The sequence below is a fragment of the Pocillopora verrucosa genome, chromosome 14, assembly GCF_036669915.1.
Source record: "Pocillopora verrucosa isolate sample1 chromosome 14, ASM3666991v2, whole genome shotgun sequence".
NCBI lineage: Eukaryota > Metazoa > Cnidaria > Anthozoa > Scleractinia > Pocilloporidae > Pocillopora > Pocillopora verrucosa.
The window spans coordinates 12,036,244-12,049,624 of NC_089325.1; the positions used below are offsets into that span (position 1 = coordinate 12,036,244).

Here is a 13,381-nt window from a genome sequence, read left to right on the forward strand (position 1 = left end):
GAGACGGAGCTCGACAGAGTGTTTCACGTGACGTAACACTTTCAGTTTAAAAGAACGTGTGTGTTTACGTGTGTATATTTGAAGGAATTACATAAACTCGGTCTGTAATTGCTGGTTTGGTTTATAAATAGCTGCGGTTGACGGCCTTATCTGTTCCAGCGTAGACTTGACCCTTTAACTCCAAGGAATGATCAAGACAGAATTTCTTCTTACTATATCAATACCATATCAAGCAGACAAGTGATGAGAATAAACGGGATTATTTAGTTGATCCAGCACAAAAATCTCCGAACTGACAACATAAGAATTGTATAACAGACAGTGAGAGGAACCACTGAGAGAAGATCTTCGGAGTCAAAGGGTGACGTTTTGCTTTCTTCCCTTCATTCAAAATTCAATGAATGGTAACATTACTTAATTATTCAATAATTTAATTCCATTATTAAAATTAAAAGTGAAAACAGAAAATATCAATAAATCTAGCTTTTTTTTGGTCCCTTTTCGAATTCGTTTAAATTAGTATAAACGCGACCTGAGAGACGCATTGTTAGTCTTGACACATTAAGTTCCTTTAATTGCCATGATCGAGCGTTCGAAACGTGCAGTTTTCAAGGAATGACGGGCGCTTCATCAGACGATGAATCCACAGAGGTCTGTCTTGTCAACAAGGGCGTTGCCTCGGTACTGTTACCCTTTCCCTTCGTTGCGTTTTGACCGCGTTTGTTCCGCACAACGTCGACTGCACCTCTCACGGTGCTCTCCACGCTCTGCACTTGCAGCACGAGGTCGTCACGAACGTCTGTCACGTCCCACATAGAGACAAACGACGAACAGCACGGGGGAGGGGGTGAATTTGGATCCACGTACGGTTTGTGAGAGAAGGTGTAATAATGTGCGATGGCAAATATAAACATCTCAACGCAAATTATAAAATCCTATAAAAAAAAACAAAAGTAAAAAGAGAGTTTGCACCTGTAAGGTAGCATACGTGATTGCTTAATTAGGTTAAAAAATTTTTGTCTTCAAACTGCCTGCAAAATTTTCATTATTAGGAGATAATGCATAATTCTCCGTGTTAGCCAAGTAATAAATTTGGGCTATTCGGTTAGGATAAGTTAGTTTTATGATGTTAGGAGTATAAAAGCAGAAAAAGGAAGGAACTGATAGTAGTGGCTAATAACATGTTCAGAGGAACCAGTCTTTGGATTTCAAAGCAGGACTTAACCAGGTAGAAGTATCCTGGGTGCTACAGAAGTTCTGGATCAATATCAGTATCTGGGCAACTGCCCACCTACCCCTCCCCAACCTCAACAATAGTCAATTGATAACAAGTTGGGGTTAATGTTGGGTTAGGGGAGGGGTAGGTGGGTAGTTGCCCAGATACTGATATTAATCTGAAGTTCTTTTAAGTCATTTATGATTTTAGTCTGTAAACTCCTGCTTGCTATTTTGATGTGTCAGGGTTTAACCAGCTGGGCCACAGCCAAGGATTATGATGTACCATTAGGATGTACCATCTCTTCAAGAGAAAGGGGATAAGTAGCAGGGACAATCAAAGATTGGTTTCATAAGAGGGAATCCATGTTGTGAACACCATCATAATACACTTGTCAAGATTCAATTTTACTGTGTGTTTGTTCAGAAATATATCACAGGTGATGTCAAAATGTGGAAAGAACAAAAAACAGGCACACAAGGTGCAGCCAAGTGTTTCACTTATGTTCTAACCCTTTTTGATAACTTCTGTGATCTATTTCGTTACAGACCCATGGCAACATGGAACCTCTTTGGTTTAATATCATGATAAAATTTTAAAAAATGCTGTTAATGCTGATGCCATCTATGCAAATGTCCTCAAATAGATCATGTGAAAAAGCCAATCAAAATATATGCATAACTCAGCTTGTCATATGATTCCAATTTTCAAAGGAACAGTCTATTTATGACAAGAAAGAGCACATGTAGCACATGCCCTATCGCTAATCCCCAAGTGGCAATTCATTAACTCTTATACTTTATTTATTGAACCCTTCCTTACCTGAATGCCACTGGCAACATCCTCCACTGTGTAAAAGACCCAAGTGTGTTTCTCTGATATCACCCCAACCTATAGAAAAAACAGGTTCTGTTTTTTGGTAGGATGGTAAAAAGGCAGCAGAGTGCAATAGGGAAATTTTCACTCTAGTGTTGAATCGGTTTAATGCATTGGCCTGTGATTGGTATAGGAAACTTGTGCCATCTGCCCAATCAATCAGATGCAAGACATAAATCAATCATCATTTGGTCTTTCACATTTTGGTGTAATAGACAATATTTACAAAAATAATTTTATAATTAGTTCCTTGTGATTTTTAGTATTATCTGATTGGCCATTGTGATAGACTTTGTTGCAATTTAATTCTAAACTAGACTCATAGACATGTCAAACCCATTTGTTTACCTACGAAACATTCTCAAGATTAGTTCAAATTTTTTTGAGGATCAGTTACCATCTCAAAGACAATTCTGCAAGGAACAATATCTTCTTTTTTTGAGGGGCATTCTGTTCTAACCATATCATGAATTAATAATAAGAACATTTTAATTTGTATTGAGGCATACCTTAACCAAAACAGCGATTAAGACACCCTGCCTAAGAATGAAAACCAATTTTAAAACACAAAATGTAGAATTCTAATGCAAATTTATAGTTAGGTCTAAAGGAACAGTGATTTTAAATCTATCTTCGTGAAATGTTTTCTTAGTGAGGGAGGCTAAGAGAAAATTTTTGTCTGTAGTAAAACACAAAATGGATGTTGGTATGACAACAGGGTAGGTAGTCTGGGTGTCACACAATGGGATCCCCCTTTAGAAATTTCTAGCTACAACCTTGATGTCTCCTGCATGGATACCAATAAATAGAGAAAGCTACTTTTTCGCTTAATTATGATGTAACATGTTAAAAATCACTCACCAGAAAGATGCAAAAACCACAAGTTTTATACACAAAAATTTTCCAAAGGGTTTTATAGGCTTCAGCTCATCATGAGCTGCTTTGTAGAACAACACCAAACAATACATCGCCCACTGAAACAAAACAAAAAAACACCAATTTTTTACTGCCAAACAAGGCCAGGCCTAAGGCCAGGCCTAAGTATAATAAGCAAAGTTAGAGTCTTCCCAGAAATATATGCATACCACTTGTGAACAGTTGTTTATCACCACAATATAACTCCATGCAGATTTGAAGCTCAGATCTCCTTCATGGTATTTGTCAGCTAATTCTGTACAGCTGCCAAAAAAAAGGAAAAAAGAAAAGGGAAAAGTGAGTTTGAATGTAACTCAAAAAACACTTTTGCAAACACAATAGCAAGTCAGTTGTGATACTTACAAAGCAATCGCAGTTGTCAGGATTCTAATAACTGTGTAAGATAAGGCACCTTGTTTACACCTATTAATCAATGTCCTTGGAAAAAGAAAAATTTGACTTGTTATTTCAGGTGAACTGTACCTGAAGAGAGTGCAGAAAAATAAGCCAAAGGAAATTCAGGCTTTGACAGACTCAGTTCTACCAGTCAATTGCAGCAAAGCATGATGGTTCATAAGGTGATGCATATCCAATCTTTCTTATCACCTTAAGAAGACTGGCAGTATTCAGTCAATACAACAATCACTACAACATACTGAATTAAACTTTATTTAAAAAAAGTTATCATGACCTGTCTCATGATACAAAGAAACAATTTTGATTCCGTGTTCCATGTGGTTAGGTACAGGAGTTTGATTAAATGAATAATCCAATTTACATAAGAATAGAAATATTTTCCAGCAATCATTAATAACAAAATGCACTTTATAGGATTCAACTGTTGCATTCAATAATTTGAGTTTCACAAGAAAAATCCAAGATTTTTCTCACCTGCCCATCTTCCATGGTGGCAAGATACAGCATGGAAAAAAATGATCTACTTGAGGTTTGCGGGATAGTCTCTCTTCAAAGTCATACTCAGTGTTGAGGTATGCCAACAAGAATGTCATAAAATTGTATATCACGTAAGCTTCATAGCATTCTCGCAGGGAATCCAGGTATATAGCTGCCTTTGGAAAACGAAGAGCTAGCCACTAAAATAAAAGATTGAGAAACACTAACTGTTATACTTTTAAAATCCCAGACATGATGTTGCCACTGGGAACTCATTGGCAGAGCATCCACCCAGACATAAGAAGGTCTGAGATTCAGTTCCCTGTCAAACCTTTTTTTTGTTTATTATATTTTCTAACACAGATTATGAATGTTACACAGCAAATTAAAACTTTTACTTACACTATCTGTTGCATAAATTGGAACCATCCAAATAATTCTGTGAACAAACAAATTGAAAAATCATTTCTTGCATCAGTAAAGGTCTTACTCTGTTGGTAGTACTCTATACAAAGGGCTCCCTTTAAAACCCCTTGATTTCAGTTGAGTTCAGCCAACACACCTCCTATGGAAGGTCTCCAAAACTTTCAAAGGGAGGTCCTCATCATGCAAAGACAGATCACCATGGAGACCTTTCAGTGTTCATCACCATCCCTTAATTATGAAACCACCTAAGGCAGTTGTCACAAGTCTTAATACTGACCTCTGGACCTTCCCCCAAGCAGTATACGATATTAGTATGATGCTGATTCTTGATTAAAGAAACTGAAGGTAAACATTCCCCCTTTTTCCACCTACCTTACAATTCGTCTCTGTAACTCTGGTTTGGTATAATTTACCATATGCTGGACAATTCCCCAGAGGGAGATGGGAATTGTCAAAAAAACAAAACATCCTGCGATAAACCAGGCTTGCACGTGAGTTTCAGCTCTGAATCTGTGCAATTCCCAAACAGTGAGGGGAAGTGCAACACATAGAACCACAAAATACAAAGAAATGACGACTGGTCGTAACCAGCTGCGGACATTTCCAGTTCCAACACACATTGAAAGCAAAGTACTTATGCCACGCAAAATCAATGCGCGTAATAAGTCAACGCGAGGAATAATTGTTCCTTAAATCATAGAGTTGGAAGGAAAATCAAGCCACAAATCGTTCGTTTCCTTGTGTTACTTTCACTTCGAAACGTTCCAGTCGCCAATTTCCCAATCAAAATAATATTGTTGTCGGAGCTTGTTTATTCGTTGAGGTTCGTGTTACAGTCGTGAAACGTTCGTAAAACTTCGTTTTCTCTTCGGTCAAGATGCTTTACTCAGCGGTATAACGCACAACTCTACGTGCGCAAAGTTCGACCTTTGGATTGTTGCGTGTTTCCTGTGTTGATAATCTTCATCGATGGACTTTCATATCACACTTTCCTTAACTTTGGTTCTCAACTATTGATCAACGCACACATGTGGAACAATCGTGTCTTGAGTCTTGGTAAAAGTGGGCACAGAGGTACAAAGTCGTTCGTTCGTTCGTTTTTTGCCACACCGCGCTTGATCTTACGGTGTTCGTCTTCTTGTTATTTCGTTTAGCCTTGCGACCAGTCTTACATAACAGACTTTGCTCAAGTGAAGCTGTACCCAAACTAACGACTCATTACACCGTCGTACCGCGAGAAACTGATCCAAGATGGAAAGGTAATGTTTTACTTTTCTTAATTTTCAAGCATTGCTTCACCAGGTGATTTTATTGCTTTACTCTGTGACATAGATTAACGCAGTCCTGTGCTCCCACTATGTCAGACGCAACTGTATTTGATATTTTTGCAGAAGTAGACATGGAGAGATTTTCGGACGAAGCCGATGTAGTTATAGTTGGTGGAGGACCGGCAGGCTTATCAGCAGCAATCAGACTAAAGCAATTGGCTGAAGAAACAGGGAAAGAACTTAGAGTTTGTCTTGTCGAGAAAGCTGCCGAAATCGGTAGGATTTCCGCACTCTTTTTCTTGTTTCTGTCTTTGCTACGTTTGAATTGAGCATAGCATTAATCGTACGCTTCATGGGGTTGGTTAACCATTTAAAGTAACATTTTTCAGCCCTTTGAGTCACATTGAAGAGATGTGAGAAAAATAAATTTATATTTTGTTCATTTTTGATCGGCCGACGTATGTTACTGAGACGGACAGGATTCTGGGACACCCCTCATTCACACCCCCTATCCACCCCTCCTGAGACAAGTGCAAATTTGCATTTTTCAGACACATGTTGTAAGTAAACTCTGGTGCAGCTGTCATTCTCATCTCGTTGGTAGAAAGGACAGCACAGTTAATCCACAATTTGTTCTTTAATTTTTTTTCACTTCATCAAGTTCACTTTTTATTACAATCCCTTGTTTCAGGTGGACACACTCTCTCTGGTGCCTGCCTGGAGCCAAGAGCACTTAATGAACTTATTCCTGACTGGAAAGACAAAGGGGTAAGTTAGCCCCCGTACTCCTGGGATCTGATCTAACCTGTAATTACTCTTTCTTGGTGCCACACATTTCTAAGTGAACCAAATGAAACAATTTTAAGTGTTTTGCAAAGAGAACTCCTCGTTGATAACTTTGTGGAAAATATTTTTTGTTGTAGTTCATAATATTCTTAAACAATGCTTTAGTCCAAATGTGATCAATTTTCTGGCCATTGTTTGCTTTGATCAAAGAACAGTGTACATGGTGAATTTTGTGGTTATACAAAAATCTGCCTCTTGGTTGTCATGTTGTCCAGATCTGTTTAATGCATGTGAATAAAGTTGGAAGGAGAAACTATTACCATCAGAGCAAGAAATTTCAGCAGACTTATTCTAATGTTCTGATTATGTTAAAAGAAATATGTTTTCCTTGAGATCTTCATTTGAATAATTTTACCAAATTGCTCAAACTTCCTATGTCATCTAACTTTTTCAACCATAAAGGGTCATATTATCAGTAGCCAAATGCTTAAGTTTGAAATTACTGTATTTACCTGTGTATAATGCACGCCCGTGTATAATACGCACCCTAATTTTTGACCTCTTTTTTCCAAAAAAAAATATTTCAGGACAAATACCAAGAATTAGAACTTCCATTTTTTCAATTAATTAACATGAGCTGGGAATTCATCAATAATATGTTTACAACAATTTCTAACTAGTTGCTACTACAAAATATCACATTCACCAAGCACCTATTTACAAGCTTTTCTATTCAATAACAGTCAAACGTTTTACAAATGTTGTAAATTGAAGTCCTTATTAATATACCTAAATTCACAACTGGAATTATTATCATAAAAGCCATTCATAAACATTATATCTGCTCACAGCACTGATGGTAGCTCGAATATCATCACTGCATTGCAATTGCATGATTTAAACAAAATGTTCAGTATCTTTAAACAACGAAACCTTCAAATTCCGACTCGCAGTCCGATTCAAATAAGTTTTCGATGAGTGAATCATCAAGTTCATCAGTGATCTTGGTTGAATTGTAAACCGATTCATCTTGTGATCCATCCAAATTCTTTGTGATCCCACACTTCAGAGAGAGGCAGCGATCATTTCTGATGGAATGGCTTTCTACGCTTGCGAAATCTACAAACCGATCAGTTCCTCCAAAGCCTTTTTTTGTTGTTCAGTAAATTCATGAATTCCATCAGCCATCCACTGCTTTTGGACTCATCTCTAAACGGTTTGTTCAAAGATACATCGAGTGGCTGGAGAAGGGAAGTTTGTGTTTGAAGGAAGCATTCACAGTATCTGTCACATGAGCTTCAAATGAGTCAAAAACAAGCAAGCTCTTTCTCTCTAGGCCACCGATCCACGGACTTTTACTCTCTTTGTTGCGTTTTTAATGTATGCAAATTAGGACGTGTTTGACAAACAATAGAATCCATGTACAATATGCACCGCGATTTTGATGCTTATTTTTATAGGGAAAAAGTGCGCAATATACATGGGTAAATACAGTAAACCATATTATAAGGAATAAGGATTTTTTTCTTTGCTTTGGTTTTTATTAAACTGCTTTCTGCTTTACTAGGCACCTCTCAATACAATGGTAAAGGAGGATAAATTTGCAATTCTCACAGAGACTGGAAGGATTCCTGTCCCCATACTGCCAGGTGAGATATGTACACAAGCAACTGGATCTAAAGTAGGAGTCACTATTAAGCAAGTGCTATTTAAAAACACTTTGTCAAGATCATGGGAGGATAGGTGTATTTTAATGTAACAGTGGTGGCCATGATAACCAAACTTCAGCCCACCCACAGTTACCTGTCAAAAGTACACTGGCATAATTGCATGTTGATTTTATATTTTTACCATAAAATGGAAGGGAGGGAAGGAAACAAAGTTTGTGAAGTAGCAAATGCAAATTGAGCACAAGGGCATGGTTTTGTCACTGCAAACCTCCTAATAGGGACTCCTTCATTGGAAATCTCTTCTCTCCGTCTCTCTCCCTCTCTCTCTAGATCTCTTTTTCTCTTTCCCCCCCCCTCACAAAACAATACTATAAACAGTGTTTTGTGACCTGGAATAGCTTCATTAGATTTAAAAGAGGTGATGACAATGATGTTTGATTATCTAGATTGTTGTTTCCTTATTTCATCAGGGCTGCCCATGTACAACCATGGTAACTACATTGTACGTCTTGGAAATGTTGTTCGTTGGCTGGGTGAGCAGGCTGAAGCACTAGGAGTGGAAATATACCCTGGATATGCAGCCAGTGAAGTGAGTTGTCACTCTTAGTAGGAATCTTGCCCAGAATTTGTAGAGTGGATGAGATGATAAATTTAACAACTTCTTCCTGATCAGTTTGATTGTTCTCATTACCTGTTTGTTGGATAACGTATGGATATTAAAGGGAGAAGTTACATGTTAATCACTTAAGAGAATTAAAGGGTCGAAGTCAACATAACATGTATCAGAATGGTATGTTTTTATTTTTAGTTTTGAATTTGTCCTCATGACCCATTGCTAGGTGCTGTATCACGATGATGGCAGCATTAAGGGAATTGCTACAAATGATGTTGGTATCCAAAAAGATGGTGCTCCTAAGGTAAGCAGATGTTTCAACCTGCACGATGCACCATGAAAGAATGCTATCATAACAGTAGCTTACTTGTGTTTGATAGAAATGGTCTGTGTAAAAGGGAATTCTTAATGTAGTGGAACTGAGGATTAGCAAGGTTGAAAATAGAAAGATAAGGCTGAGTGGTCATTGTGGTCAGTATTCTGACTCAAGATCTTATTGAAAATTCTCCTAACTCTCTGTCGTACATTCACTATAAAGACTGTTTTGAGAATATGAGATCAATGTGAGAATTGATGATGGTGTATGCATTCAATCACAGCCAACATTTGAGCGAGGCATGGAACTTCATGCAAAAGTGACCATATTTGGTGAGGGATGTCATGGCTATCTGGCCAAGAACTTGTACAAGAAGTTCGACCTGCGTAAAGAATGTGATCCACAAACATATGCAATTGGGCTCAAAGAGGTAATTCTTGACTTGTAGTTTAAGTAATAAGTTGGTGTTCTTCATATTTCTTTATTGGTCTCTCAAGATTTTTGGGTGTATCCCTTTTAGTTCTGTATATTTTGACAAGGATTTCTGGCTGATTGTAACCCTTAAGCTCTGATTCTAATTTTTCCCTTTAACTCCTTGCAAATTATTTACCAGAATTTGGTGTTAGATCTAGTTATCAAGTTTCATCTGATAAGTTTGGGCAGTCTTGTCACCCTTTTCCTGGCAAATGTATGGATATTGTAGGCAGAAGATACATGTATATCTCTTCAGGGAGTTAAAGTATTAACAATTATTTTCTTGCGTGATCAAAGTCATCAGTGCTGTGCTCTGCCAGAAAGAAAGTGAAGCATTGAGTTGATTATCCACTGAAAGCTGTAAACAGTACATGAAAGGTCAAAGTGAATTGTGAAAAGTTGATATCTGACAGTGTGATCACTAACCTTGCAACACTTTGCACCAGTGAAAGGCTAAGGGTGACTCTTAAAAATATTAGCTTCTTAAAATTTGCTCCAGTGGTTTATAAACCTTATCAACCTCCATTGAATAATCAAAGTTGTGATTTTAGATCAGTACATAGACCCAGAACTCATATAAAAAGTGTTAGTTTTCAAAGAAACAGTGGTGCTATGTGGGGCTTGGTATTACCAGATGATTTGATGTTATCAACTGAGTTGATAATGGACACAGGCCAATCGTAAAGAGATTCAAGAGCTGAAGTTTTGTGTGGTAGCCCTTAGTTAAAGCCAGAAGTTATATAGTGTCTAATGCAAGGCTGTTTTTATGTAGCTTTGGGAAGTAGCTCCTGAGAAACACCATCCTGGAAGAGTAGAGCACACTGTTGGCTGGCCTCTGGTATGTTTTGATTGAAATTATCTGAATTGTGTAATGCACTCTTAATGTGATCTTTAGTAAAACTTAAAGACTCATGGTCTTTCCAAGAGACTCCCTATGAGGATTTTTTTACTTTTTCCTCTAACAGGATAAAACCACATATGGAGGTTCATTTCTGTATCACCTTGATGAGGAAACACCTTTGGTTGCTGCTGGTTTTGTGGTAAGTGGATGACAAATGGACATCACAAGAAATTCAGCTTTTAGCAGTGGCAAATGGTGGCATTTTGTGTCTACCAGTATGGTAAATTTTTGGTTTTCAATTTTTTTTTATGACATGGCATCTTTGCTTCTGGTTTAGGTTGGATTGGATTACAGCAATCCCTATTTGTACCCATTCAAAGAATTTCAGGTAACTTGTGTCATACAAATTTTGTCCTTTACTTTTCAGCATGTACTCTAAACATGGAAAGTTTATTTATGTTTGTCAACACCTTAGGAAATGTCTAGAGAACAATACAGAGGATGTAATGTACTGATGTTAGGGTGTAAGGAGTTAACCCTTTAACTCCCATGAGTGACCAAGACAGAATTTCTCCTTAATATATCTAAACAATATCATGCAGACAAGTGATGAGAATAAAGAAAATTATCAATTATGGGAGTACTTATTGATCTGATACCAAATCATCCAAACTAACATAATGAGAATCATTTGGCAGACAGTAAGGAGAATTACTAATGAGATCTTGGGATTTAAAGTGTTAAAGGAACAAACCAAGAACACATTGTGAGTCTATTACTTTTTATGCTCAGTTCTGATCAAGTGCGTATACACACATGGTGGAAGCATAAATTCAAAAATGGCCTGGCGGAATTCTAAGTTTCATGCTAGTGTCTTTTACAGCTTTGTGCCCAGAGCAAAGATCCTTCAGTTCTTGTTAAAGTGATCCTATTAATTGATTATGTGTTGCACTCTAGCGTTTCAAGCTTCATCCCTCGGTAAAGCCAACATTTGAAGGAGGCAAACGGATAGCTTACGGTGCAAGGGCACTCAACGAGGGTGGATATCAGGTTGGAACATTTTTATCAAACTCTTTAGGCCCTTTCCAATGACCTCCTATCTTGTGATTTCTTATTTATTCTATTTTCATTATTTAATCATTGTATTTTCAGTCTATACCCCAACTGGCCTTTCCTGGTGGTCTTCTTGTCGGCTGTAGTCCTGGATTCATGAATGTTCCAAAGATCAAGGGAACCCATACTGCAATGAAGTCTGGCATGCTTGCAGCAGAAAGTGTATTTGAAGCAATAACTGATGAAAATTTTTCCTGTGATACACAAGGTATTTGTACTGAATTCTCTTTCTTGTAAATAAGTTAAATTTGATTGGGACAGTCTTAACGGTAATAAAAAATTGAATATTACACAGGGTGAAGAGTTGACTAAAAATTTATTTAATTAACGTTTTGCAGTATGGGAAACAAGCCGATAAAAAGTTTTTGTCGATTAGAAAGTCATTTGTCAATGAGTAGTTTTGACCTGACAAGAAGCCTATCTCATGGGACAAAACTTTTTTTACACTGGATCTCAAATGCTCTGTAAAAATGTCCAACCAGGTATTGAAACTTTTGCCAGTCAAAACCTGATTTTTAGCAGACAGTTGCGCGGTGATCGCCCGCTATTTGCTGCCATAGCATACAATTTGTCACGTTAGGTTATTTTCTTATTATCATCACTGCTTTAACTGCTTTAACTCCCCTGAGGGTCTAAGGTAGGACTTCTCCTTACAATATCGAGCAGATTAGTGACAAAAATAAAGCAAAATATGACTTAGGGGATCAGTAACTAATCCAATACCGAATTCTTCGAACTACCATCATAAGAATTGTATGGTGGACATGGAGGAATTTTGCTAATGAGATCATGAGAGTGAAAGAGTGAAGTCATTATTTGTAATTTAATTTTGATTACTCTTTATCTGTTTTAATCCCATTGTCGGGTTTGTAATACCCCTTTTCACTGCAATCATTCAAAGTCACATCGTGTGCCTTTCCTTTTCTGTGTCAGGCCTGCTTGTGGATTCATACGAGTCACGGCTACGGGAGAGCTGGATCTGGAAGGAACTTGAGAGCGTGCGCAACATAAGACCCTCTTTCCACAGCCCCTTGGGTTTATATGGCACCATGTTGTATACGGGTATTTTCTATTACATATTTCGCGGCAAGGAGCCATGGACACTGAAAAACAGCAAACCTGATGCGGAACACTTAAAGCCCGCCAAAGAATGTAAAGAGATTGAGTACCCTAAACCCGACGGAGAAGTTACCTTTGATTTGCTGTCTTCTGTTGCTCTCAGCGGAACAAACCACGAGGGGGATCAACCGGCGCATTTAACCCTACGGAATGACTCCGTACCCGTCGATATAAACCTGGCGATTTACGACGGACCCGAGCAGAGATTTTGCCCCGCGGGGGTCTATGAATACGTCCCCAAGGAGGAGGGAGATGGAATGAGGTTGCAAATTAACGCCCAGAACTGTCTGCACTGCAAGACATGTGACATTAAAGATCCCAGACAGAATATCGACTGGGTAGTTCCCGAGGGGGGTGGGGGGCCGGCATACAATGGAATGTGATGGAAAATTACCATTTGTTGAGGTACCAAAAAGAAAAACAATGATACTATCTCTAAGTTATTTTAAAGCGTCACAGCTTTCCGTGAAATTATTGGCGATAATCGAACTGTCGAGGGACAGGTATTCGGTAAGGTCTCGCAATATGAGATCATGTCAAAGCAAATTCTCAAAAGCGCTGAACTTCATGTGTTTCGAATCGCTGTTTTTAACTATCTCGCATTAAAAATTTTTTCACATTTTCTTTACAAAGTAATTCACTTCTGTCACGGGAAATACTGTATGTTTTATAAAACCGAAGATATTTAAAATCGACAAGCGCATGATGAATTGTACATGAATTCTCGTTCCCTAAGGCCGCGTTGCCCTCATCCACCGGAAAAAGAATGGGATAGAGGTTTGCGCTTCATGCTACATTCTTTTATGCAGAAAAAAATTAGATCACAAGGAAATAAACAGCCTATTTCAATGCTG

At 38.0% G+C, this 13,381-nt stretch overlaps 2 protein-coding genes across 3 annotated transcripts; one reads left to right on the forward strand and one right to left on the reverse strand.

Annotated features, from left to right (window-relative positions):
- Positions 1–103: 103 nt before the first annotated feature.
- On the reverse strand, positions 104–5,160 carry LOC131795593 (transmembrane protein 184C). Of its 2 annotated transcripts, XM_059113174.2 has the most exons (9): positions 4,700–5,160; positions 4,304–4,340; positions 3,899–4,101; positions 3,371–3,445; positions 3,178–3,271; positions 2,954–3,066; positions 2,602–2,632; positions 2,039–2,107; positions 104–935 (listed from the first exon to the last, which is right to left on the reverse strand). In XM_059113174.2, the coding sequence occupies exons 1-9, from the start codon at positions 4,945–4,947 to the stop codon at positions 609–611; spliced, it is 1,197 nt and encodes a 398-aa protein (XP_058969157.1). In that variant the 5' UTR covers positions 4,948–5,160; the 3' UTR covers positions 104–608. The 2 variants fall into 2 exon arrangements, with proteins under 2 accessions (XP_058969157.1, XP_058969159.1); XM_059113176.2 differs by lacking the exon at positions 3,371–3,445.
- Positions 5,161–5,262: 102 nt separating this feature from the next.
- On the forward strand, positions 5,263–13,380 carry LOC131795588 (electron transfer flavoprotein-ubiquinone oxidoreductase, mitochondrial-like). The gene is made up of 14 exons (XM_059113170.2): positions 5,263–5,401; positions 5,482–5,586; positions 5,719–5,871; positions 6,287–6,363; positions 7,949–8,030; positions 8,522–8,640; positions 8,891–8,968; positions 9,264–9,410; positions 10,227–10,292; positions 10,420–10,494; positions 10,633–10,683; positions 11,253–11,345; positions 11,448–11,616; positions 12,342–13,380. The coding sequence occupies exons 1-14, from the start codon at positions 5,356–5,358 to the stop codon at positions 12,908–12,910; spliced, it is 1,830 nt and encodes a 609-aa protein (XP_058969153.2). The 5' UTR covers positions 5,263–5,355; the 3' UTR covers positions 12,911–13,380.
- The last annotated feature ends 1 nt before the right edge of the window (position 13,381 follows it).